The 23,975-nt window shown below is 50.2% G+C and overlaps 6 protein-coding genes across 6 annotated transcripts; 4 read left to right on the plus strand and 2 right to left on the minus strand.

Annotated features, from left to right (window-relative positions):
* Window positions 1-1,481: 1,481 nt before the first annotated feature.
* Window positions 1,482-3,278, plus strand: N7479_002232 (homeobox domain-containing protein; the record flags this gene model as incomplete). Its single annotated transcript, XM_057249929.1, has 1 exon — window positions 1,482-3,278. One exon carries the CDS (start codon window positions 1,482-1,484, stop codon window positions 3,276-3,278), a length of 1,797 nt encoding a protein of 598 aa, XP_057114361.1.
* A 130-nt stretch (window positions 3,279-3,408) lies between these two features.
* On the minus strand, window positions 3,409-4,477 carry N7479_002233 (uncharacterized protein; the record flags this gene model as incomplete). Its single annotated transcript, XM_057249930.1, has 2 exons — window positions 3,409-4,232; window positions 4,348-4,477. The coding sequence occupies 2 exons, from the start codon at window positions 4,475-4,477 to the stop codon at window positions 3,409-3,411; spliced, it is 954 nt and encodes a 317-aa protein (XP_057114362.1).
* A 451-nt stretch (window positions 4,478-4,928) lies between these two features.
* N7479_002234 (uncharacterized protein) lies at window positions 4,929-7,196 on the minus strand (the record flags this gene model as incomplete). The annotated part of the gene is made up of 1 exon (XM_057249931.1): window positions 4,929-7,196. The coding sequence occupies one exon, from the start codon at window positions 7,194-7,196 to the stop codon at window positions 4,929-4,931; it is 2,268 nt and encodes a 755-aa protein (XP_057114363.1).
* Window positions 7,197-8,024: 828 nt separating this feature from the next.
* N7479_002235 (M20 family metallo-hydrolase) lies at window positions 8,025-9,581 on the plus strand (the record flags this gene model as incomplete). The annotated part of the gene is made up of 4 exons (XM_057249932.1): window positions 8,025-8,188; window positions 8,241-8,558; window positions 8,620-9,447; window positions 9,503-9,581. The coding sequence occupies 4 exons, from the start codon at window positions 8,025-8,027 to the stop codon at window positions 9,579-9,581; spliced, it is 1,389 nt and encodes a 462-aa protein (XP_057114364.1).
* A 2,775-nt stretch (window positions 9,582-12,356) lies between these two features.
* On the plus strand, window positions 12,357-14,695 carry N7479_002236 (acetate--CoA ligase; the record flags this gene model as incomplete). Its single annotated transcript, XM_057249933.1, has 6 exons — window positions 12,357-12,395; window positions 12,481-13,725; window positions 13,785-14,045; window positions 14,098-14,227; window positions 14,288-14,562; window positions 14,633-14,695. 6 exons carry the CDS (start codon window positions 12,357-12,359, stop codon window positions 14,693-14,695), a joined length of 2,013 nt encoding a protein of 670 aa, XP_057114365.1.
* Window positions 14,696-16,801: 2,106 nt separating this feature from the next.
* Window positions 16,802-23,707, plus strand: N7479_002237 (uncharacterized protein; the record flags this gene model as incomplete). The annotated part of the gene is made up of 6 exons (XM_057249934.1): window positions 16,802-16,901; window positions 17,201-17,314; window positions 17,621-21,417; window positions 21,570-21,806; window positions 21,863-23,524; window positions 23,594-23,707. 6 exons carry the CDS (start codon window positions 16,802-16,804, stop codon window positions 23,705-23,707), a joined length of 6,024 nt encoding a protein of 2,007 aa, XP_057114366.1.
* Window positions 23,708-23,975: the final 268 nt, after the last annotated feature.

A 23,975-nucleotide genomic window follows, 5' to 3' on the forward strand; every position in this document is an offset into this window, starting at 1 on the left:
ATGAGTTGAAGAAGATGTTTTTAAATCCCAAAGAACCCAAGGGGACCTGGGCGATCTTATTGTTTCCCCATTTTTTCTCGTAAGAATTTTTGCCCCCCTCTTATAAATGGAAAGTTCCACAGAAATTCGATGCAACTCGACGGTTTCACCAATAGCGTGTCCTAATCCGGAGGGACCCGGCTAATGACTAGACCAGTTCCAATGCCGAACTGCACTAACCCAATAATTGCTGACTCACTCTAATTTGGTCATAGAAACCTTGGAATTGGCTGAGTAGCCCCAGTTTTGTCCCCAGTTCCCACTCTACATTGCCTGACTGTCACATATAGTGATCGCCATCCCCGTTATTAAGCTTTACATTATTTAGTTAAAGAACACATTTTTCTATATAAAATGGAACAAGATAATACAATATTCACCATATATTGTGGCTTTTATTTTTATATCAGATAGACTTTTTTTTGTCCCGAGATCAGATCCTTCACCGGGATCCCGGTTCCTCGGCTTCTCAATCAAATTTTTTACGTTCTCACCGAGTGGCGAGTCACCGCCCCACCTGAACTCCGGAGTAGAGAGACAACTCCGGAGTCCTTTCTACTTTGTATGTCCAGGAAGGTCTCGTGCTCCAAGTGGATTCAAATTAGTTTTAGATACCCCGGGTCTAATCTCCTCTATATTGCCGTTGATGCTACATCTTCCTCCAGGTCTCTTCCAATTCGTCTACTTATCCCCGGATTAGATTTCAAAATATTAGTATCCTGCCTAATAGGTGATAGTTCCAGTTCTAAATGGACCGAGCGTTGTTTTTTTTTTCCTTTCGTAATAACATGAGATAACCTTAATTCTGATAAGCAACGTGGCTGTGAACATTTAAAATTGATGTCCATGCGATTTGATTGAGCGTATGGACTTTGTCCAGACCAATTGGTTCCAGCCATCGCTTACCATGCCTTTGCGAGAACTGCCTGAAATATCAAGTACCTTGCATAACTTCGCCCCTGGAGCGGACCCCGGGAAATGCAAATTAGTACTACTCTGCACGGTCTGCATAATCTTTCTGCATAATCCGAAACTACTTCGATGATTTTGCGGGTGATACGGCTCAAGAATCAGGACACCCCGGAGAAATCTTGGAGCGCAGCGAACACATGGCCACAGGTTCATTGTAGATCTAACCTTGGGTGCTCCCGAGATCGGTCCACGGACTCCTGGAGGCACTGCCCCGGGGTGAAGGCTGAGTAATATCCTTGAATATCCTGTACCTGCCGTTCTGGGACTAGTGGGGCAAGGAACGTTAGTTGGCCCAATATGGACTAGCGCGGTCAGGGTTGGTCAGCAATGCCATCGCGATCAGCAAGTTAACGACGAGGCATGAACGAGACAGGGTCTAGCCAATCTACTGGATTCTGAACTATAATCTTGATATACAAGCAAGGGCTTGAATTATATCGCGCCGGTGACTCTGTTCAGCGCTATATGGCATGACTCCACAGCCGCCACCCATCCACCCTTCACCATGGCAGCCGTTGCCACTGCCTCTATCACACATAGAGTTGGAGGGTATGCTGGATGCAAATGAGCCGACACAATGGATGCAAGAGGATAACTCTTTTAATACTAATACTGGCTACGAATTCCAACCATTTCCCTCAGACATCAGTGATTTGGAATGGTCGCAATGGACAAACTATGAGTCACACTTCATACCAAGCGCTGATGCACAAGCACAACCTGGACATCAAGATCATGAAGAATTAAAGGTTTCAGGAAATACATATGATCCTGCTCTGCCTTTAGCAAGGGAATATGTTGACCCATCCCTGTCGCAACGAAGTCTCACCAATGTTTCCCAGTGGCTTGACGGGGCATATCGTCCTCCTGTATCATGTGCTCATTGTCGCAGACATCGGCTACAATGTCTGATAATTCGCACTGGCCCCGCCAACCCAAACCCCAAAAATGCCTGCTCAAGCTGCGTGGCCCTTTTTCGGGAATGCAGCTTGGCAAAGGGAGAGAAACGACTCCCGTCGGGCTTTGAGACTTTCTCTCCGGTCTTAGGTCATCTCCACGGTGTACCGGAAGATGGAAACCCATTACCCGCTACCAATACATGCATGGACGATTGCGATGACCGAAAAGAACCTAAACAGTTTCTGAGAAAAGGAGCTAGAGTTCTCCGCGAGTGGTTCTATCAACATCAAGAATATCCTTATCCAACAGATGCACAAAAGAATCAAATGGCAAACGAGACTGGCTTCTCCCAAAAGCGCATATCAACCTGGTTTGCAAATGCTCGCCGCCGTCAAAAGCAAAAGATCCAGACTGCAGGTCTTTCTTCAACATCCCGTACTCGCTCAGGCTCCCCCATGGTCACCAGCACGCTGTCATCCCTGACTCCCATGGAGCGATGGCAGGCATCCCCACCAGATGAGGAACCTGTTCCAGAAGCGGCAATTCAGAATGCCCTTGCCTCTGGCTCGATAGAGTCGGACGATAGCATTGACCCATTCCAGCTCGATGGGTCTACCATGGATTTCTTCAATTTCGATGAGAGCTCGTCACATTTGGCGTCCTCGGTATCGAGTATTGGAAGCAAAGCGTCTGAGACATCTGATAGCGCCTCTTCAGCATGGAGCTACCATTCCTCAGCAGATACCGGGCTGCCATTCCCACTACTCCCCAAACAAACCAAACCCAAACGCATCCGAGGACGGCAACGCGCAGCAGTAGATCATCATTACCAGTGCACATTCTGTACGCAGTCTTTTAAAAAGAAACACGACTGGGCCCGCCACGAGAAAAGTGTCCATCTCACCCTTGACTCCTGGGTCTGCACTCCAAATCTCAGCGAAGTCCAACAAGCGTTCGACCTCCAGTTTTCTGAATGTCCCTTCTGCGATGTCCTTTTCCCAACGCCCGCCCATTTGGAAGAGCATGAATTCCAAGTCTGTGCCAATAAGCCTGCTCAAGAGCGATCGTTCAGTCGAAAGGATTATCTCTGGCAGCATCTGCGAAAATTCCACAGTTGCACGAAAGCCCCCGTGGCTGACCTTGAAGCCTGGCGCGGATCGGTCGCTAACGTCGAAAGCCGCTGTGGATTCTGTGGATGCTCACTGTCTACCTGGTCAGCTCGGGCAGAGCATCTGGCGGGTCATTACAAGAAAGGATCTCGTATGGATCAATGGGAAGGTGATTGGGGTTTGGATGCATCTATTTTGAGTGTTTTACGCAACGCGGTCCCACCCTCTCAGCAGGCCATCATAAACATGTCTGCTTAGCGCCGATCAATGTTGTCTACGTATATACGAATAATGAAAATAATGAAAATAATGATCACATAATATATGCCATTGAACTATTCATACTGCGCTGATCATGAACGAAATTACAAACTCAAGCTACCCCATTTTATGCCGTAGTCTGCCATTCGCGATTGTACCAAGTCCCCATGCCCAACATAAACAGCAGGAGGCTGCCGTCCCTCACGACGTCTTTGAAAAGCTGCACGACCATTCCCATACCACCAGACTTCCCACCAAGCAACACCTTACCACCAGTCAACAACAACTCTCCCGTCACAAAGATCGCAAATGGATTCTGTGCCGTTGCAGGCTTTGGCGGGGGAGTACCGAACAACGCAACCGAAGACCCAATAATGAACAGCAGATAAAAAGCAACCGACAAAGCAAAGACAGTATGCATGGTCTTCCAAATCCGAGCTTGCTTCTGCTCCGCCTCCGTTGGCGGCGCCGCTCCACCCAGCATATTAGCAATGAAAGGCGGCACGCCAAGCATTGTTGCGATAGCAGCGGGCGAGAATCCAGGTGCTGGTTGGTTTCCTGCACCAGCTCCTGGCGGGGCATTGGGGTCACCGCCGGGTATAGCACCCATGAGAGAGTTCAGGAGTTTGATGGTGGGGTCTTCGGGTTCGTCAGATGGCTGGCCCTGTCCTTGGTCCTGTCCGGCTTGTCTCAACATCGCACGGAATGCCTCTTGCTGGGCCTGGAGGCTGTTTGGAGCTTGCGGATCGGGATGCACGCCCTGGCCTGGTTCCGGGGCGGATTGTCGGAGCATCGAGAAGAACGCTTCCTGCTGCGCGCGGATCGCTTCTGGTGACTGCATGTCTGGTTGGGGCGAAGATGAGGGTTGGAACTGCGGGTTTTGTGGTTCTAAAGAGGGGAATCCGGAGATTGCACGCTGGGGTTGGGGGGATGGGGAGGCTTCTTCGCGCTCTGTTGTTGACTTCAGTTAGCATTGTGTACTGGCGTAGCTGATGAAGTAGCATGTCTACTAATGCTACCAGGGGGTCCCTTGGCTAGGGCTGGGAATGCGGATTTCATTTCGTACCGGTTTGTGGCGTGCGTCCGCTGAGACTGGTGATTTTGTCCAGGCGCGCTGAGCCTCCTTCCTTGATCTTTGCCTCGCGGCGCTCGCGGCGGATTCGGGCAGATCGCTGTGCGGGTGATTCGTCTGCCATCGTTGTGGGATCGAGAAAGTATATCAAGATTGCTGTAATCAGGGAGTAGCAAGATGGTTGTGCGATTACAAGTGGGATGTCGTTTGGCGAAGGCCAAGCTGGATGTTGCCGATTATGTGTAGTCCCGTGGCGATAAGAACACCAGCCACAACACTCCCTCTACTTTGTACACGAATCGACGACCACACCTGATTGTCTCTACCAGAATCATTCAATTTGTCATGTGATGCTCTCTTTCAAAGTTCATCTATCTGCTTGGATTTGTTGGTCACTTTACCGGGTTATTAGGGTGATGGCTACACAATATCGAGCATGCACAAGGCTCTCGGGAGCTCTGTTAGATGACCAGTAGTAAGTATCTCTCTGCTGGAACACTGTTGAAATCCAAGGGAAACATAATGAGATATTCTTGGTATATTCTTCTAAGCAATGCTTATATAGACGTCTATATTCAATAACAAAAGTCCTGCACAAGCTGAGTAAATACCTTCTCAAACTGTTGAAGACTCTCAACTTCGACCCATTCCTCCTTGGCATGAAGGCCCTCTCCTGCTGGGCCATATACAATAGATGGGATACCAACAGCGCCGAGCAAGGCCGCATCGGTCCAGAATGGACCAGCCTTAACGGCAGGCTTGCTCCCAAGCACAGCAGAGGCACAAGCAATCGCCTTCTGCACGAACGGATGATCGGCTGCCACCTTCTGTGTAGGGCGTGACATGGTAATACGTGGCTCGGCGTATTTGAAACGAGGCTTTTGCTGGGAAATTTCTTTCAGTAGCGCGCTGATATCTCCTAATATGGACTGTTCCGTTTGGACTGGGACAGTGCGGAATTCGACAGTGATAGTACACTTGTCCGGGTAAGAGGAAGGCTCTTCGCCACCCCGAATCAAGCCACAGTGTAGCGAACCCTGGCCTAGGAGATCGTCTACTGGCAGCTGAGATTGGTACTTCTCCAAAGCCTGCAAGAAGGATCCGGCATACAGGATGGCATCTTCTCCTGATGCAGGGTCAGATCCATGTGCAGCAACTCCCAGGATATCAACTTCCACCCACACAAATCCCTTGTGGGCAGTAAGGATCGCCCCTTGGGTTGGCTCGGGAAGTACAGCAGCATCAACGCGCCAGCCAGCCTCAATCACATCCTGAGTTCCCTGCGATGCATCCTCTTCATCTGATACTGCAGCCACAATTACATCGCCCCGAGGTATACGGCCGCTAGCTTTAGTTGCTGCAAGGGCAGCTAATCCTGCAGCCAGACCCCCTTTCATGTCGAGGCAGCCCCGGCCAAATATAACCTCTTTTCCATTCTTGGTTCCAATAAACCCGGACAGGGGATCTGTCTCGTAGCTGGAGAGACTGACGGTGTCTGTGTGGCCGTTGAACATGAGAGACTTGCCACCTCCGCTGCCTCTCAAGACTCCTATAATGGATGGTCGTCCAGCGACCTTCTCAATCCAGTGATACTCGATGCCTCGATGGGCGAACCAGGCCGCGAGGTAGTTTGCGATTTCAGTCTCGCCCACTCCATCCGTTACAGACAAGGTCGGGTTGGAAGAGTTGATTTGAGTGAGAGTTTGAGTCAAGCCCACGACATCTTCAACAGAGACGTCTTTGGGGATTGGATACTCGCGTGCACCTTCAGTGCTGAGAAGAACGACCACAGAATCCTTTTTCAGAAGTGAGGTACCCTCCTTCGATGTAGCCAATTGTCGCAGTGCGGCCAAAGATGCACCTCCGCATGGCCCAGCTGCCACGGACTTGGAAGTCAGATACTGCACAGCGCAGTGGCTCTCATATGATGAGACGGTGACACAGGCATCAACCAGGCGCTGCATATCAGGCCATGCAGTAGAAGATACTGTGCCGCAGTCCATACCATCCATGATCGTGGAGGAAGTTTGGACAGTAACCAGCTTTCCAGCAGTCAAGCTAGAAGATAAACATGCAGCGGTGTCAGGCTCGACGGCAACTACAGACATAGGCGTGCTCTGCGACTTGCAATGCTTTGCGACCGCATGCGCAAGGCTGCCCACGCCAGCAGGGGTGATCATCACACTACCCAACAGACCAAGCCGAGCAAGCTCATTCTGAATTTCGTGCATCATAGTAGAATATCCCTCCACAATCCACGCAGGAACATCCACATACCCCTCGAACGCAGTATCCTGAATGAGGAGTACACCGCGTCCCACACGTGTCTCATTCACAGCCTCCTGCACCGCCTGATCATAATCGCCCTGAACAACAACCAGCCTAGCCCCCTCCCCAGCGATAAGATCCCGAGTCGACTGGTTCAAAGACCGAGGAACAAAGATCCGCGCCTCGATACCGAGGAGTCGAGCCATGAACGCAACCGCCCGTCCATGGTTCCCCATCGAAGCCGTCGTCAAGACAATTGATGCTTCTTTTGCTCGGCTTGATAGTTCATCGAGCGAGACAGTAGAGGGCAGGCCGAGATGCGCTGCAATCGCTCGGAAACAGCCCCATGACGCTCCCAGAACTTTAAATGATGGTAGGCCGAACCGGTTACTCTCGTCTTTGACCAGAACGGTGCCAACTCCTAGCTCTGCCGCGAGCTCTGGGAGTTGGACTAGTGGAGTTGGGGCATAGTTGGGGAAGGATTGGTGGAATGCTGTCAGGCCTTCGATATGCGTGCAGGTACTGCTCTCATTTGCTGCCGCAAGGTTGAGGTAGATTGACCGTCGTGATGGCATGCTGTGCGTTCGGATATGCTTAATTGATCTGCGCAATGCAGGTGCTTTATTTATTGCCGGCTACACCATTCCCAATTAATTTGGGCCTTCTAGGGACATCGCGCCTTCTGACGACATGTCGGGTCAAGTGGGGACTCTTCTGACGAAATCAACTCCTACAATATATTTTTGGCGTTTAATGAGAGATTTTAAGAATTTATATTATGTTTATTTCATTAGGTAAGAGTATATCTCTTGTCCAGGTGGATTTGACGCTAGCGCTTGTATACAGGTTGGTACAATGTCTTGAGGATTATTCTAGGGTTTATGGTCACACTCGCTGGTTGCAGTGAGTCCACAGTGATATTCTGGGAACGACTGTTTAAAATTGTGCTTGGACAAAGCTTCAAAGAGTACTTTGTCTGCCACTTGGATTTTTGACATATTTTATCTCCATTTGTAGTGGGTTTGTATGGTTAAGATACATTATGTACCTATTTAGGGTTCGCAGATGTTGCGGGAAGGCGTCGCTCCCGAATCGTTAGGCTTACAGGGTTGGAACCGGCCATTAACCTCAGGTCTTTTCGGTCACCCAACAATTATTCAGGCTTCTAGTGAAAATATTCGGCTAGTAAATTTGATCGTTGCTTCGACCGTATCCACACCTGTTGTGAGAAGGCGCTGTCAGATTCATAGATTGGTAAGTGGTCTCGGACTTTGAGAAGACTGGTTTTAATCTAATAAAGCCCTTGTATATTCTAACCTTTCAGCTCCCGCCGCCTGCTCCGAATTAAATAGTAGGTCCTTTCAATAGACAGGCTATTTGATCAGCGTCACTTTATCAGCAAAATGTACGGCACAAGAGGCACAACACGCGCCCTTCATTTCAATGCCCGGCGGTTCTCTACTGCCGCCCGACTACAAGCACCATCAGGCCTCAAGATCAATCCAGAACGATTATGGAACACGCTGCACGAGACATGTAAATGGGGTGCTGAGCATCGCTATGGCGAGTATGTACCTATTTCCTCTTCAGCCATTGAACATAATCTAACGACATAACAGGAATCCAACAGAAACAGGGATGGCTCGCCTGACTCTGAATGATGATGATGCCCGTGTTCGTCGGTGGTTCGCTGCCGAAGTCCAGAAGCTTGGCTGCTCTCTTTCTGTGGACCAGATGGGAAACATGTTTGCACGGCAATCAGGCCGTTTGAACTCAGCTGCTCCAATGATCGCAATGGGAAGTCATCTCGATACCCAGCCTCGGGGTGGTCGGTATGATGGTATTCTCGGTATCATGGCTGCACTTGAGATCCTTCGGACGATGAAGGAAAGTGGGTTCCAGACCAACTATGATGTCGGAGTGGTCAACTGGACTAAGTAAGTATCAAAACTTGTTCCATCATGTCATTTAGGATTGTCACCAATTACGAGTCCACAGCGAGGAAGGTGCACGCTTTCCCAAATCAATGTGTTCCTCGGGTGTCTGGGCAGGTGCCATCCCAATCCAAAAAGCTTGGGACCTGCGCGATATTCACGATCCCAGCGTAACTCTACGCTCCGAGCTTGAACGACATGGATATCTGGGCGACATTGCTTGTTCCAGCGATCCGGCGACCGGATACCCTCTCGGGGCCCATTTCGAGTTGCACATCGAACAGGGCCCCATTCTCCCAGGAAACAACCGATCAATCGGTGTCGTCCAGGGTGCCCAGGGATACAGATGGTTGACTATGACCGTTCACGGGAAAGATGCTCATACCGGAACGACACCTTTTAGTGCCCGTCAAGATCCATTACTTGCATCAGCTAGGATGATTGCCGCTTCGCACGATATTGCTAAGCGACACAACGCACTGGCCTCGACTGGTATTATTAGAGTTCCATCTAACGCGTCTACAAACACCGTCTCATCGCAAGTGACTTTCACGCTTGATATCCGACACCCGCAGGATAGCGTAGTACATACCGTGCAGGATGAATGCCTCAAGGCATTTGAGGCAATTGCATTGCAAGATGGCAAGGGTGTGTCCTTTGACTGGACGTTGGATACAGACTCGCCGGCTGTCAAGTTCGACGACAACTGCGTGGCGTCTATTCAGGCTGCGGCGGATCAGCTGGTTGGCCGTGAGAAATCAATACTCATGACTAGTGGCGCGGGCCATGATACTGTTTATACTAGCAAGCAGTGTCCCTCTGCGATGATCTTTGTCCCTTGCCGGGATGGTGTGAGCCACCACCCGACAGAATATTGCAGTCCGCAGGATTGGTAAGTCCTCTCGTTCCTCTAGACAATTTTTCCCCTCAAAAGCTAACAGTCGCAGTGCTCTGGGTACGCAAGCTCTTCTTGAAGCTGTTGTTCACTACGATCAATTCAGGGTGGAGACTGAAGGGCAAAAGTAATCGGAATTTTCGGCTGAGTTGGTGTTAAACCAGACCTGGTTTTTGAGTGTTTTATATGATCATATAAGTTCGGCTCGAAGGCTAGCGTATCCCTTACCCCGGTAACAAGAATCAATACTATGTAATACATAGCACCTACATGTGGACAATATGAAAGGGAGTCGGTCGGACCTTCCACTTCTCGAAACAAGCTATTTGCCACTACTCCGTACATCCATGGATGCTGCGGACCTCGGGAGTATAGCGGGTTGACTCGGGGTACGAGTCAGTCTTGTACGAGTCAGACTCCATCCAACTGTTCGTATTCCGCATGGTTCTGAACTACAACATAGATATTCATTGTCCCTCTGCTCCACCCAATGATCTACTCGCCCCACTCTAACTATTCGAAACAAAAGGTTTAACAAACTTCAACATGGCTGACCATATCAAACAAATACCGAGGCAGGAAGAAGGCCCCTCCAAGCGACATGATTGGATGAACTATTACAAGACATGCAGTCGAGCAGTCCTCAAAACAGCCAAAAAAGATTATGCGATCATACAGCGATCTAGCCACGTCTTATTATGTTGGATTTAGTTCGAAGCGGTCTCCATCAATCTTAACTATGGCCCTAAGTCATCCGGGGCCTGAAAGTCATGCGATTCATGCATGGCGCGCCGTTGGTCTACATGTGACAAGAGACAAGGGTGGCCGCATGATAGACTTGGCACTTGTGCCATTTATTTAGCACGAAATACTTTTCTTCCTCAACGCGTTTATACATATTCAGCTCTTTTCCCTGGTGTGGATGAATTTCCTTGTTTGTTTTGTTGGGGGCAACGTCCAGCAGAGCATGGAGATAACACGGTCTTTTCTCGGGTCTCACACTCGACAGAGGGACTCGTCCCACAATAATCTTCGTTATCGATAATTCTGTTACGCTTATTGGGCAGGTTACATTCTCTCCCCGCAGCCAATTCAACGATCTTACTATTGTAAATATACAAATACGGCTTGATACCCCGTCGGATCGCTCGGTGTACACATATGTGTACACAGGGTCTTGGGGTTCGGGCCAAATCACCTCTCTTTTTTGTTGGGAAAGTGGGAAAAGGTGGGCCTTGAACAACCTTTTTTTCTTACAGAGTAGCAGTGTGTTCACGAGGTGTGTTCATTCGTATTCCACTGATCTTCATGCAGTAGTTACAGAGGGGCCAAGATCTCGTTGTACAATGCATACACTACGGAGTACATAAGGCTAGATACCTATGTTAAGAGGATAAATTATTTCAGATGTCAAGCTCATTTCTTATAAGTATTTCCACCAATGCAACTGTAATAAAGGAAAAAGTACCACAGGATGAGAGGAACCCCTGCAAGGTACCCCCTTTTTTGTCCCACACTCATTTAACTCCCCACAATACAATCCAGAATCATTTAAAAATAAAGTAAATTAAAACATGTAAAGAATAGTAATACAGAGTCTTGTACTAAACAGTGGAACTGTCCTTTGAATATCAATCCCTTAGACTACTGCCATATGTAGATATATGTGCATATATATACATAATGTACTATCCCAGTATAAAGTTTTGAGATCAGATCAACGCCAATAGCGCAAACACAAAAAAGGAGGCCTATAGCTTACTCATCCACATTCCGAGATCGGCTACCTAGTCTCGTGATAGAGCCTCCATGATGGCGAACAGTGATATAAGGGATATTCGGTCCGAGAATGCCCAGGTGCCTTGACATCATAACATCATATTATGACATATCGAAGCAAGAATTTTAACATATAAAATCTGGGGAATACAATCTATATGCATACATAACATATGTTGTAACGTACAAACTCCATACTCAAATACTATTCGAATCCGGCAAGGGAGGCCTGTAGTGGCGGGTCTGAGCTGATCCAGGAGCTCGAGGACACGCTTGTATTTCTGAATGTGTCTGACTTGCAGGTCTCCTGTGGCCCGCCCTCCCCTGGCCCGCGACCAACCCCGGACCTTGGCCCTTGGCCAAGCCAAGATTATAGTCCCCGCCTATTGGACTCGGACAAAGGGTTGGACACCGGAACACCTAGGCTAGAGTCGGTTGAACTAGCGTTTCTTCCCGACTAGGAATGCCCCAATAAGGTGGCCGGTATGATCTTAGTCAAAAATATTGGAGGGGCAGCTTACCCCGGAGCAACGGAAGAGGACCTACCAACCCCCGCATGGCCGAACCCAAACCATGTATATTTATGATGTGACGATTGTAATAAAATGAAATTTGGGGGGTGAATTGAGAGTGTATTGAGAAATATACCTTTATTCAAGTCCTAATCTAGAGATCGAAGTGGATAATAATCCAGTTCAATGTACAGAGTAGAATGATTCCAAATGTACTCCGTACATGCCGTCTGCGGCTAGATAGAGTGGTATTTTGGTATTTTATTGTAAGAGAGTGCACGGACCACTGATATGGCCAAAGGGAAGTGGCACATCCACCCAGGAAAGCTGGAACTACTAATATTGTCGTGAATCCCCTCTTGGATTTCCTCTTTTTTTTCTCTTCTCTCTAATTGCTATACGCTGTTTACTCATAATCCTTTATAACTTATAACTCACAGAGTAAGTTCATCTCTACTATGCGCATCAAAACAAAGAACACTTTCATCCCACTTTGCTCACTTTGCCTTCTTTATTTCGGAACCTTCGCAATTCATTTCCGCTAACATATAATCTCGCACAGAATTTATTATATAGTCCATTCCACATTCATCACTTCCATTGGACTCCGCAATCATGTCGGACGGCCCCATTCAGCCTCCCAAGCCCTCAGTGGTAAGAATTACTTTTCTCACCGGGATAACCAGCCCCAGGTGGCTTTGGTGACCGCAGTACAATGGGCTAACAGTTAGTGATATAGGTGCATGAAGCACACGAGGTCGACACTTTCCACGTCCCCAAGGCGTTCCACGATAAGCACCCCACCGGCACTCACCTGAAGGACCTCGACGAGTACAAGAAACTTTATGAAGAATCAATTAAGAGCCCCGATACTTTCTGGGCCCGCATGGCCCGTGAGCTCCTCACATTCGATAAGGACTTTGAAACCACACACCACGGCTCGTTCGAGAACGGCGACAATGCCTGGTTCGTTGAGGGTCGGTTGAACGCCTCGTTCAACTGCGTCGATCGTCATGCTCTTAAGAACCCAGATAAGGTCGCTATTATTTATGAGGCTGATGAGCCCAACGAGGGCCGCAAGATCACCTACGGAGAACTGATGCGCGAGGTATCCCGCGTTGCCTGGGCTCTGAAGGAGCGCGGTGTCAAGAAGGGTGACACGGTCGCCATCTACCTGCCCATGATTCCCGAGGCCGTGATCGCTTTCCTGGCTTGCTCACGTATTGGTGCCGTGCACTCCGTTGTCTTTGCTGGATTCTCCTCCGATTCCCTCCGGGATCGTGTCCTGGACGCCTCCTCCAAGGTCGTCATTACCTCTGACGAGGGCAAGCGCGGTGGCAAGGTCATTGGCACTAAGAAGATTGTGGACGAGGCTATGAAGCAGTGCCCCGATGTGCACACCGTCCTGGTGTTCAAGCGCACCGGTGCCGAGGTGCCCTGGACCGCTGGCCGTGACATTTGGTGGCACGAGGAGGTCGAGAAGTACCCCAACTACCTCGCCCCTGAGCCGGTTAGCTCCGAGGACCCTCTCTTCCTGCTTTACACTTCCGGTTCAACCGGCAAGCCCAAGGGTGTTATGCACACCACTGCTGGCTACCTGCTCGGTGCTGCCATGACCGGTAAGTACGTGTTTGATATCCACGACGATGATCGCTACTTCTGCGGTGGTGATGTCGGTTGGATTACCGGTCACACTTATGTCGTGTACGCCCCTCTACTACTTGGCTGTGCCACCGTCGTGTTCGAGAGTACCCCTGCCTACCCTAACTTCTCCCGTTACTGGGATGTCATCGACAAGCACGACGTCACCCAATTCTACGTTGCACCCACCGCTCTGCGTCTGCTGAAGCGCGCTGGAGATGAGCACATTCACCACAAGATGAAGAGTCTGCGTATTCTTGGCTCAGTTGGAGAGCCCATTGCTGCGGAAGTCTGGAAGTGGTACTTCGAGTCTGTCGGCAAGGAAGAAGCTCACATCTGCGACGTTCGTTTCCCCTTCCTCTTGGACCTTTTTGGAATAACTTCTAATTTTTGAATTTGCAGACATACTGGCAAACTGAGACTGGCTCAAACGTCATCACTCCTCTTGGTGGTATCACCCCCACCAAGCCCGGCAGTGCTTCCCTCCCCTTCTTCGGTATCGAGCCTGCCATTATCGACCCCGTCTCCGGAGAGGAGATTCTTGGCAATGATGTCGAGGGTGTTTTGGCCTTCAAGCAGCCCTGGCCCAGCATGGCTCGCACCGTGTGGGGTGCCCACAAGCGTTACATGGACACTTATTTGAATGTGTACAAGGGTTACTACGTAAGACACCTCACAGTCTACCTTTACAGGATTGATACTAACTCATATATAGTTCACCGGAGATGGTGCTGGCCGTGATCACGACGGCTACTACTGGATCCGTGGCCGTGTCGACGATGTCGTCAACGTTTCTGGACATCGTCTGTCCACCGCTGAGATCGAGGCTGCTCTTATCGAGCACCGTAAGTGCAACCACAATACAATCCAAGATTTCCAACTGAGCACAAACTAACTATGAACAGATGCCGTTGCTGAGGCTGCTGTCGTTGGTATTGCCGACGAGCTGACCGGCCAGGCTGTCAATGCCTTCGTCTCTCTCAAGGAGAGTAATGGTACACCAGAACAGATCAGCAAAGACCTTGCAATGCAAGTTCGCAAGTCCATTGGTCCCTTCGCCGCTCCCAAGGCCGTCTTCATCGTGGACGACCTCCCCAAGACCCGCAGTGGCAAGATTATGCGCCGTATTCTGCGGAAGATCCTCAGCGGCGAGGAGGACAGCCTTGGTGATACATCAACGGTAAGCGCATCGCTCCCTAGGTGACATAACCATACATTCTGAACAATAACTAACGAAATCTTCTTTACAGCTCTCCGACCCTAGTGTTGTGGACAAGATCATCGAAACCGTCCACACCGCCCGCCGAAAGTAAAGTGAAGGTCTATGAATTTGATGATAATGACGTTGGAGAGCAAAATTCCTGGTGGGGTTTTTGAAAGTAGCATGATGGTCCTTCGCGGATCATACACCCCCGACCTCAGTCCATTTGGTTCATAGCGGAATCCTTGGACTAGACTTGACCATGCGGGCGGGTTTCTTCTCTTTTCTTTTTTTTTTTCCGGTTTCAGAATCACTACTTGTACTTGAGATTCCCTTGGTTCGCTCAGAAGCGATGTGAATAGTATTTTTTTGGCGCTTCATATATACTTCGTGGAAGTTCTGCCGAGGTTGTTGGGTATGTGTAAACATTTACCTATCAGCCTCGATGCAAAGCATCTGGCTGGTGTGTAGCTGTACTATGTGATCTATAGTCGAAATTCCCAAAAAAGAGAGCGTATGCTATTAGTTAATTTTTCAAATGGTCTCTATTCTTCATTGAATCAAGTAACAGCTTCACCTTTCCGCCAGAATATCCATTGTCGCTTAATATACCTAGAGTAGGTACAAAAGCTACCTACACCACCGCCCTTATGTATTGATTAGTGAGATCCAGTCAAGGCTTCTCCCGCCATGTGAAGTACGACCTAATAGCCCAGCATGCATTTTAAGCAATTAAAGGCGCCACGAACCCCTCATATGCCACCATATAGAAACTTATGATGAGCACAAGACTTGAGATTATCTGAGCCGGTTTTAGAAAGACGAGACAGCATGGCTTCTCTTGCCCCACGCAAAATATATAATTCAAGCCCTGGGGTCAAATTATCCGGTTGCGGGAGGAGGCGAGAGGAACTTTTGAGTCACTACCTAAGCTTGGAGATGAGACCGATGATGAATAAAGCTCTTTAATAACTACCTGTATGTACCACTTGTAGACTAGATCCTCTGGTTACATCTTATGACTTACCTCGGCTCAAACCCAGGCACACCCTTTATCTACATACCCAATGAGGTGCGGTTTCTTACCTGCATTGTCCTGGCTCTCATTGGATGTTATGTACATAATCTTACATAGTAAATACCTAGATAGTCGCTGTTGTTTCGTCGTGTACCGTACATATCATCCACGGTATCTTAACCTTTGAACTCGCTTAATGAGTTCAAGCCACAGCGTGGGCTTGTTCTCATGCAGAATACCTATCTGGAAGACACTAATCCGCTTGAGACTCTTGAGTACATTCGGTTTCTTTAGATTCTATTCGTTCAATTATCTCGGAGAGTCTTTCCTTATTTAATAGTATCTTATTTCGAATTATGTGCACAAAGGTGGCCTGAGAAATTGCCTAAATGGACAATATCTGCGCGATAAGGTTGACGGTTTTTATAGTTGCCTCCGGTGCGTGGGTGTCCGGCGGTCTACGGTCTTCCTTAACCGCATGAGACCAGCTGATATGTGCACGTGGCTATTGGGATCACTCTAAAAACTTGCGATGATTGGATGGCAGTCAACTATAGGGAGCTATTATACTATCAGTTACGAGACTCGACACATGTGGGCCTATCTTTTCCATATCAAACGTTCTGTGGTAGAAATCAATCATGTCGATATAAACATTGGATGTGAGCTTTCAGTCGAAATTCTGTAGCCCGAAATTAGGTTGAATGATGATTTGGAAATAGGCGAGCGTAGCAAGAATAATAAATAAATAAAATTTAGAGAAACCTGGGTAACAATATAAACTCAAGTATGGAGTAAATGGGTATACATCAATTGAGTATATTTCACCTTCGGATCACTTGTGACTTGACAATAGTCGTCAACCAATAGAATATCTCACTTCGAGCTGCATTGAGCATCAATGAGTCATTTTTTCAATAAAACAAACCGAAGACAAGTCTATTGTCCTTATTTTGCACCGCATTCATTGGAGACGTCCGATTTAGGCAGCTATCACGTGATGGAACATTGTGATCCGGACCTTACCTAACACAAGTCTCCAGCAAACTTAACTCTTCCTTTTCTGTCGCGTCTTCTCCCTCTCTTCTTCATCCCGCGCACTCCTGCTTGCAATTCTTCTTCTCTTAATCTGCAAGCTCTCGAAACTGCGCGCAATCAACCTATGACTTCGTAAACACCCGACAAACTCCAACCGACATCATGTCTTTCGGATTTGGAGGGTTCGGTCAGAACAACCAAAGCAGCGGCTTTGGTACAGGCACTGGCTCTGCCTTCGGAGCTGGCACCGGTACTGCTGGAGGTAGGTTTTTTCTCTTCAATTTTTCAAATTCCCCTTGTGTTTTTGCGCTGTACCCCCATATTCCCCCCTCCTACTCGTGTCCTCGGCTTTTCCCTATCTCGACGACCGGTGCTCCTGATTCCGACCCGCGATGGTGCCACGCGCGAGGCGAAAAAAACATCAACATAACAAACTTCGTCGTGCGGTCGAAAACCACCTGCGGACTACTTGGATGCAATAGCGACACCACAACAAGATAAGGAATGCATAGGCTTCTTCGAATCCAAGTCTCTCTGACCGCGATCCCCTCCGTCATCTAGGCTTTGGCTCGACAGCATCCCCGTTCGGAGGCGCCACTACTGGCACTTCAGGCACCGGCGCCTTCGGTGGTGGTGCTTCCAACACTACTGGCTTCGGATCTGGTTCCGGCGGAGGTACGTGGTCAAACATCTTGGGCTTTGCGCTGCTCTCTCGATTTTCCCTGGCGATCTCCCACGTCGCATCCCACGGTCTTGCGATTCAAGCGCCCCTGCATTGATCGCGCAAATGGAACCTGTCAATTTGGTCTTCGCTCTTCCTGGAGTTATCGCTCGTTGTCCTCATCCTGGAATTGCCAATAACATGCGACTTGCCCACATTTTGGCCGATATGTGCCCGAGGACCTCTTTTCATCAATCCGCACTTGTTTGATCGTTGCATTGAAGACTTGATCGTGTTTACTAATTCTTACTTCTCTATAGCATTCGGTACCACTACTCCAGCCCAACAACCTAATGCCCTTTTCGGTGGCGGAACTCGCCCAGGTGGATTCGGCACCACGAACACTTCTAACAGTGGATCTCTCTTCGGCGGAGGCACTCAGACTGCTGGTGCCACCGGCGGCTTCGGCACTGGTGGAGGATTCGGTTCTACTGGCACCGCTGGTGGCTTTGGCACTAATGCCAGTGCAGCCCCTACGGGTGGAAGCCTTTTCGGTAGCGCTAAGCCCACGGGCTTTGGTACTTCGGCTACGGGAACCAGCGGATTCGGCACTAGCGGTGGCTTCGGATCTGCTGCTGCTACCACGACCCCCAGCACAGGCTTTGGTGGCTCAGGCACTGCCTTCCAGGGAGCTCTACCAAACTGCGAAGGTACTGGCGGCACCCCGTTCAGCCCCTGGAACGAGAAGGATACCAGCTCAACCAATACCACGAATCACTATCAAAGCATCTGCTTTATGCAACCCTACAATAAATGGTCGTTCGAGGAGCTACGCCTAGCGGATTACCAACAAGGTCGTCGTTTCGGCAACGGCAGTGGTCAAGCTGGTGGCTTTGGCGCTCCTGCTTTCGGTAACACGACCACTGGTGGATTTGGTCAAAATACTACAGCTACTCCTGGTGGCTTTGGCGCTAGCACCACTCCATTCGGAGGGGCTGCCACAACTGCACCAACCGGCTTCGGTTCAACCCAGACCGCAGGTGGATTCGGCTCAACTGCTGCTAACCCATTGTTCGGCGGAGCAGCAAAACCAGCAACTTCCTTATTCGGCGGCGGAGCTACTCCTGCAGCTTCATCAGGAGGCCTGTTTGGTGGAGCCACACAGACCACTGGTGGATTCGGAAGCAACACCGGTACTGGAACTGGATCAGCTTTCGGCAACACCGGCGGGTCCATGTTCGGTGCAAATAATCAACAACAGAATAAGTCCGCATTTGGCACTACCGGCACAACTGGTAGCGCCTTTGGTGGTTTCGGCGGTAATACCCAAACTACTACTGCCGCAAATCCGTTCGGAGGTTCGACTGCCACAGCCTCACCCTTTGGTGGGGGTGCTCAGCAGCAAACAACAAGTGCCTTCGGTGGTTTCGGTGGTGCGAACCAACAGAATCAAGCTCAAACTCAACCTAAGTCAATGTTTGGTGGCGGTGGATTTGGTGCGGGCACCCAGCAACAGGGAACTGGCACAGGTTTGCTCGGCGGCGCCGCTGGCAGTACTCCTCCAGCTGCCGGATCTTCGCTCTTTGGTGGAAACCAACCGCAAGCCCAGCAGCAGGGAACTAGCTCACTTTTCGGTGGTCAAAATCAGCAAACTAATACGGGCAGCTCGCTATTTGGCGGTGCGCAGACCCAGCAGCAACAAAAGCCCGGTGGTCTCTTCGGATCTACCCCAACTCCCGCGGCAGGTGGTTTCTCTGGCTTCGGTGCCTCGCAGCCCCAGCCAGCCGCTGGTGGTAGTAGCTTGTTCGGTACACAGAATCAACAGCAGCAGAAGCCCGGTGGCCTCTTTGGCTCGACTACGGGAACCGGCGGCGGCATGTTCGGTGGTGGTCAAAGCACTACGGCTCAAGGTGCCGGGTCTTCGCTCTTTGGTGGTCAAAATCAGCAACCGCAGGCCAGTGTCTTAGGTGTCAGTCCTTTCGGTGCCTCTACGCCCGGACAACAGTCTCAGCCTGTCCCTGGTAGCTTCCAAGCGTCGCTCCTTGATGGAAACCCATATGGAAGCCAGTCCATCTTTTCTGGTCTTCCTGCTCCCGGCGGATCCGCTCCTGGTCCCCTTGCCACGCCACTGTCATCTAGCATGAAGCAAAAGCAGCGCACTCCGTTGCCAGTCTACAGAATCACTCCAAACGCTGCCAATCGCCTTGTCACCCCTCCAAAGCGTGGATATGGTTTCTCTTACTCTACCTATGGCTCGCCATCTGCCAGCACTGGTGCCTCGTCTGGACTTGGCAGTAGTTTATTGGGGGCTGGTGGCGGTAGTCACAGTCTCCGCGGCAGCGTCAATGGCAGCATTGGTCGTACCTTCAGCAAGAGTTATTCCACTAGCAACCTTCGCAAGACCTTCGATCCCGAGTCGGACAGCGTTCTTTCTCCCGGTGCCCTACAGGCCGGCAGCGTACGTGGTAACAGCACCCTCAAGCGTCTCACTATCAACCGTGGTCTGAGAAATGAAATATTGTCGACCTCGCCTCGTACTTCCCCAGCCCCTCTTCTCACCAACGGAGAAGATGCTGCTCAGTCTGCCGACAAGCTGAAGAAAAAGGTTAGCTTCGACGCTAATACCAACGGGCTTCACGGCGGAGAACTTGTTCGCGTTGAAACTCAGAGTCCTGAGCCGTCCGCTGAGGAGCTTGGGTTCCTTCGCTCTGTGCGCAAGAGTGGTAGCCTCAATGGTGTCGATGCTACCCGCACTTCCGATCATCCTGAGACGGAGTCTGTTCGCCGTGACCTTGCTGCTGTCCCCGAAAGCGCACCACCAACCACCAACGGTGCTACTGTTAAACGCCTTACATTCATCCCTGGCGGTGACCCAAGGCCTGGTGAGTACTGGATGCAGCCTTCCCGTGCCGAGCTTAGCCGATTGAGCCGCGATCAGCTCAGACAAGTCGTCGACTTCACCGTTGGACGTCAGAACTGTGGATCTGTCACGTTCAACGGCCCCGTTGATCTGACTGGCGTTGATTTGGACAACCTTTTCTCCAATATTGTGGATATCGGTCTTCGCAAGATTACTGTCTACCCCGAGGAATCTGTCAAGCCTGCCAGGGGCAAGGGACTGAACGTGCCATCTACCCTGCGGATTGAGAACTCATGGCCCCGTGGTAGAGATAGGAAGAGCAACTCGCCTGTCACCAGTGGTCCTCTGTTCGAGAAACACATTGATCGTCTGCGGAAGGTGGGCGATACTGAGTTCGTTAACTACGAGACTGAGACTGGAACCTGGGTTTTCAAGGTGCCTCATTTCACCACATATGGCCTCGACTATGATGAAGAGGAAGGTGAGAGTCTTGATCAGAGCACCATGAGTGCCCAGGGCCCTGACCACCCCACCCCCAGGGCTCATTTCAACCACTCTGCGAGTTTCGATCAGTCTACCAATTTCGACCAATCCACCACTTTCTCCATCGACGAGTCCTTCGTCGGCTCTATGATTGGCGTTGAAGATGATACTTTCGATTTCAAAAAGCGCAAGCTTGTTCCTGGCTCTTTTGCTAGTCAGGCCACGCCTGTTGAGGATGATTATTTTTCTGAGGGTGAGACCGAGTCTTTTTTAGAGGAAGGCTCCACGGGTTCGACTACTGAGAATGACGACGATGTCGTCACCGAGAGCCAACAGTCTGGCGACTCGGTAGTTGGATCAGATGAGGCAGATGAAATGGATATGGAGGGTGCCTTTCCGACTCCTCATCGCACCGTGGAGCGGGACTACTACCAGAACACCGTCGGTGATCTGGATACCACTTACCCTATCTCAAAACACTTCGGCAGTCCTCCAAAGCCCCAGCTTGATCTCAGTGGCGATTGGGCTGAGCAGCTGCAGCGCACCATCAGCCCTCGCAAGCAGAACCGCGATGCCTTGCGTGAAATGCAGGCAAATGCTTTCATTGATCGCAACCTTGTGGACGACGAATCTCCTACAACTCTTGCTACAGCCCCTCTTAAGAAAGGATTCTCGAACAGCATTGATCTTATGAACTCTTTGTTTCAGCAGCCGCGCAAACAAGCTGCCCCTTCTCCGCTGAAGGCTTCTAAAGCACCCCCAAAGGGCTTTGAGGTTAGAATTCCCTTATGTTCACACTGATTATCATTCCTTTCGTTTCCCCCGTCCTGTGTTACTGCATCGTGTATCTATGAAATTGCACATCACCCTTCAGATAGTTTAACAAATGAGATAACCTGAGCTAAAACTTTTTTTCTTCCTTCCAGTGGCCTTACAACAAGCAACCCAAGACCTTTGCTGGCGATACAACACAAATGAGCGAATCCGACGCTGCTTTCCATAGCTCTTTCAAGCCCCGTTGGGGTCCCATGGACTCCCTCATCTGCGCGAAAAACGATATGGAGGACACAATCTTGGGGGTGAACAAGACCTGGAAAGAAAGTTTCTCCATTTTCAGCGAAGAACGTGATATTGCAGTCATGGCTTACACTCAGTCTGGCGAGGTATGTTTAATGGTCTGGTTGGTGTTTATTTGAATTGGATACTGATGATGATATAGGTCAAGGAAATGCTTGACGTCCAGCGGCTTCAGTCCTCTATCCAGCGCATCGACGGCGCTCCCTTCGTTCGTATGGCTAAGGTCGACCTGTCGCAGTTCCCTCTCTCGCCGTCTACTCGTTCCCAGTCGGAGGAAGAGCGCTTGGTGTGGCAGCTTCTCAACATTCTTTTTAATGACGATATTGAGGACGACATCTCAGCGGGTGTGCCCTCGCGACTACGACAGCAATTTGCGCACCGAATCAAGAAGGACCGACTCACACGTCTTTGGGAGGGAATAATTCGTGAAAAGCAGACCCAAAACCTGGATCTGATTCGCTCCCCCATCGAACGCGCCGTCCATTTGATTTGTTCCCACCGAGTGGAGGAAGCGTGCAAGACGTTGATTGAGAGTCAAAACCCGCATCTGGCGACTGTGGTTGCACAGATTGGCCGCGATGCTACCTCGCGGGCTGACATAGCGAACCAGATCGAGGTATGGCGTCAGAACAATATCCTCTCGGAGATGAGTGAACCCGTGCGAGCACTCTACGAACTGGTCGCAGGAAATGCTCTCCGTAGCGAGGGCAAATCCGGCGGTGCACTTGAAGACCGGGCCTCCAGCTTTGGCTTCACTGAGCGGTTTAATCTAGATTGGTTCCAGGCCTTCGGTCTTCGTCTGTGGTATTGCACTTCTGAAGATGAGCCCATTGAGGTGGCTGTCTCCAAGTTCCTTGAGGATTTGGCTACCGGACAAGAACCCGCTTTCCCCCACCCGTCGCACCAGGCCAGCTCACATGCAGTCCTGCAGCCTGGCTCTGATACACTTGGGCGCGAGTCTCCTCTCTGGGTGCTGCTCAAGGCCTTCTCGGCGATTCAAAGCAACAGTGCCAAATCCATTGAATTTCCGGCATCTTTCCTTCCCGAATCCGTCTCCGGTGACCGTCTGTCCAACCGATTCTCCTTCCAGCTACACCACGTTCTCGCTGCGACGGTCGGACAAAACCAGGCCATCAAAATCGACCAACATCAAACCGACAAACTCATCTGGGACTTCGCTTCTGAACTCAGTGCAGGCGGAAAACTTGATCAAGCACTGTTTGTTCTCCTGCACCTTTCCCAAGCCAACGATCGCAAGCAAGCCGTCCAAGAAACTCTCGGCCGGTTCGCCGCTCAACTTCCCGAGCCCTTCGCTGCCGACGGCTCCTCCCACCCGGCATGGCAATATCTCGTTACTGAGCTCCAGCTTCCTGAGCCCTGGATCTGGGTTGCCAAGGCCCTTCATGCCCGCGACATTGGCGACGCTCCTCGTGAGGTCGACTGTCTTATTCGCGGCAAGCACTGGAACGACGCCCACGCCACATTCTGTCGCATCGTCGGTCCAAGCACCATCATCGAGGGTGACTACCGTACCCTCGAGGCTCTCGTCTCTGGCTTCGGCGACGGCCCCGAACGTAAAATGCGCGGCTGGTCTTCTGGCGGCGGTGTCTACGAAGATTTCCTCCGCCTGGTCAACGCCACCAGTGGCCGACGTGATCCAGTTCGCCTGAACCGCTTGGTGGCCGCTCTTGTTGCCATGGGCGATCGTGTTCAGGGATCCAGCCTGGAAGGACTGGAGGAGCGTGTTGCATTTAAGGAGATGAGCCGGGCTGTCGCCGGCTGGATTACGCACGAGGATGTTCATGTTAGTTTACCCCTCCCTTTTCCGCTGATACATTGTTTTTGCTCATTGCTGACTTCCATCTTTCTACAGACTGTTGAATCTTCCGCTGTCCTGGGCCTGCCCTTGACAGGAGATGCTCGTGTTTTGCAGACCGCAGAGATGAGCCGTCGGTACTACGGCGTCATCATGGCGGGTGGATGTTAAGTTTTGAGGAGACAAGGAAATAATGTTCCAGTTTGCATATGTTCATTGCGGAATTAGCGGGCATTAGCTATCCAAAGCCCAAGCACCCTGATCTTTTTCTTTTGTTTTTCCTCTTTTCTACTGTTCTACCCTGTCCCCCAAATGATCTCAAATGGTTCCCATGACATGTATTGTACTCTACCCTATTGCTGAAAAACTATTTGACCCAATTCATTTTATCCTTTTCCTTCTCTAGTGTAGACATTGTAGCAGAATAGAAAATACGTAG

Source organism: Penicillium vulpinum (assembly GCF_028829585.1).
Source record: "Penicillium vulpinum strain IBT 29486 chromosome Unknown utg000001l_segment0_segment0, whole genome shotgun sequence".
NCBI lineage: Eukaryota > Fungi > Ascomycota > Eurotiomycetes > Eurotiales > Aspergillaceae > Penicillium > Penicillium vulpinum.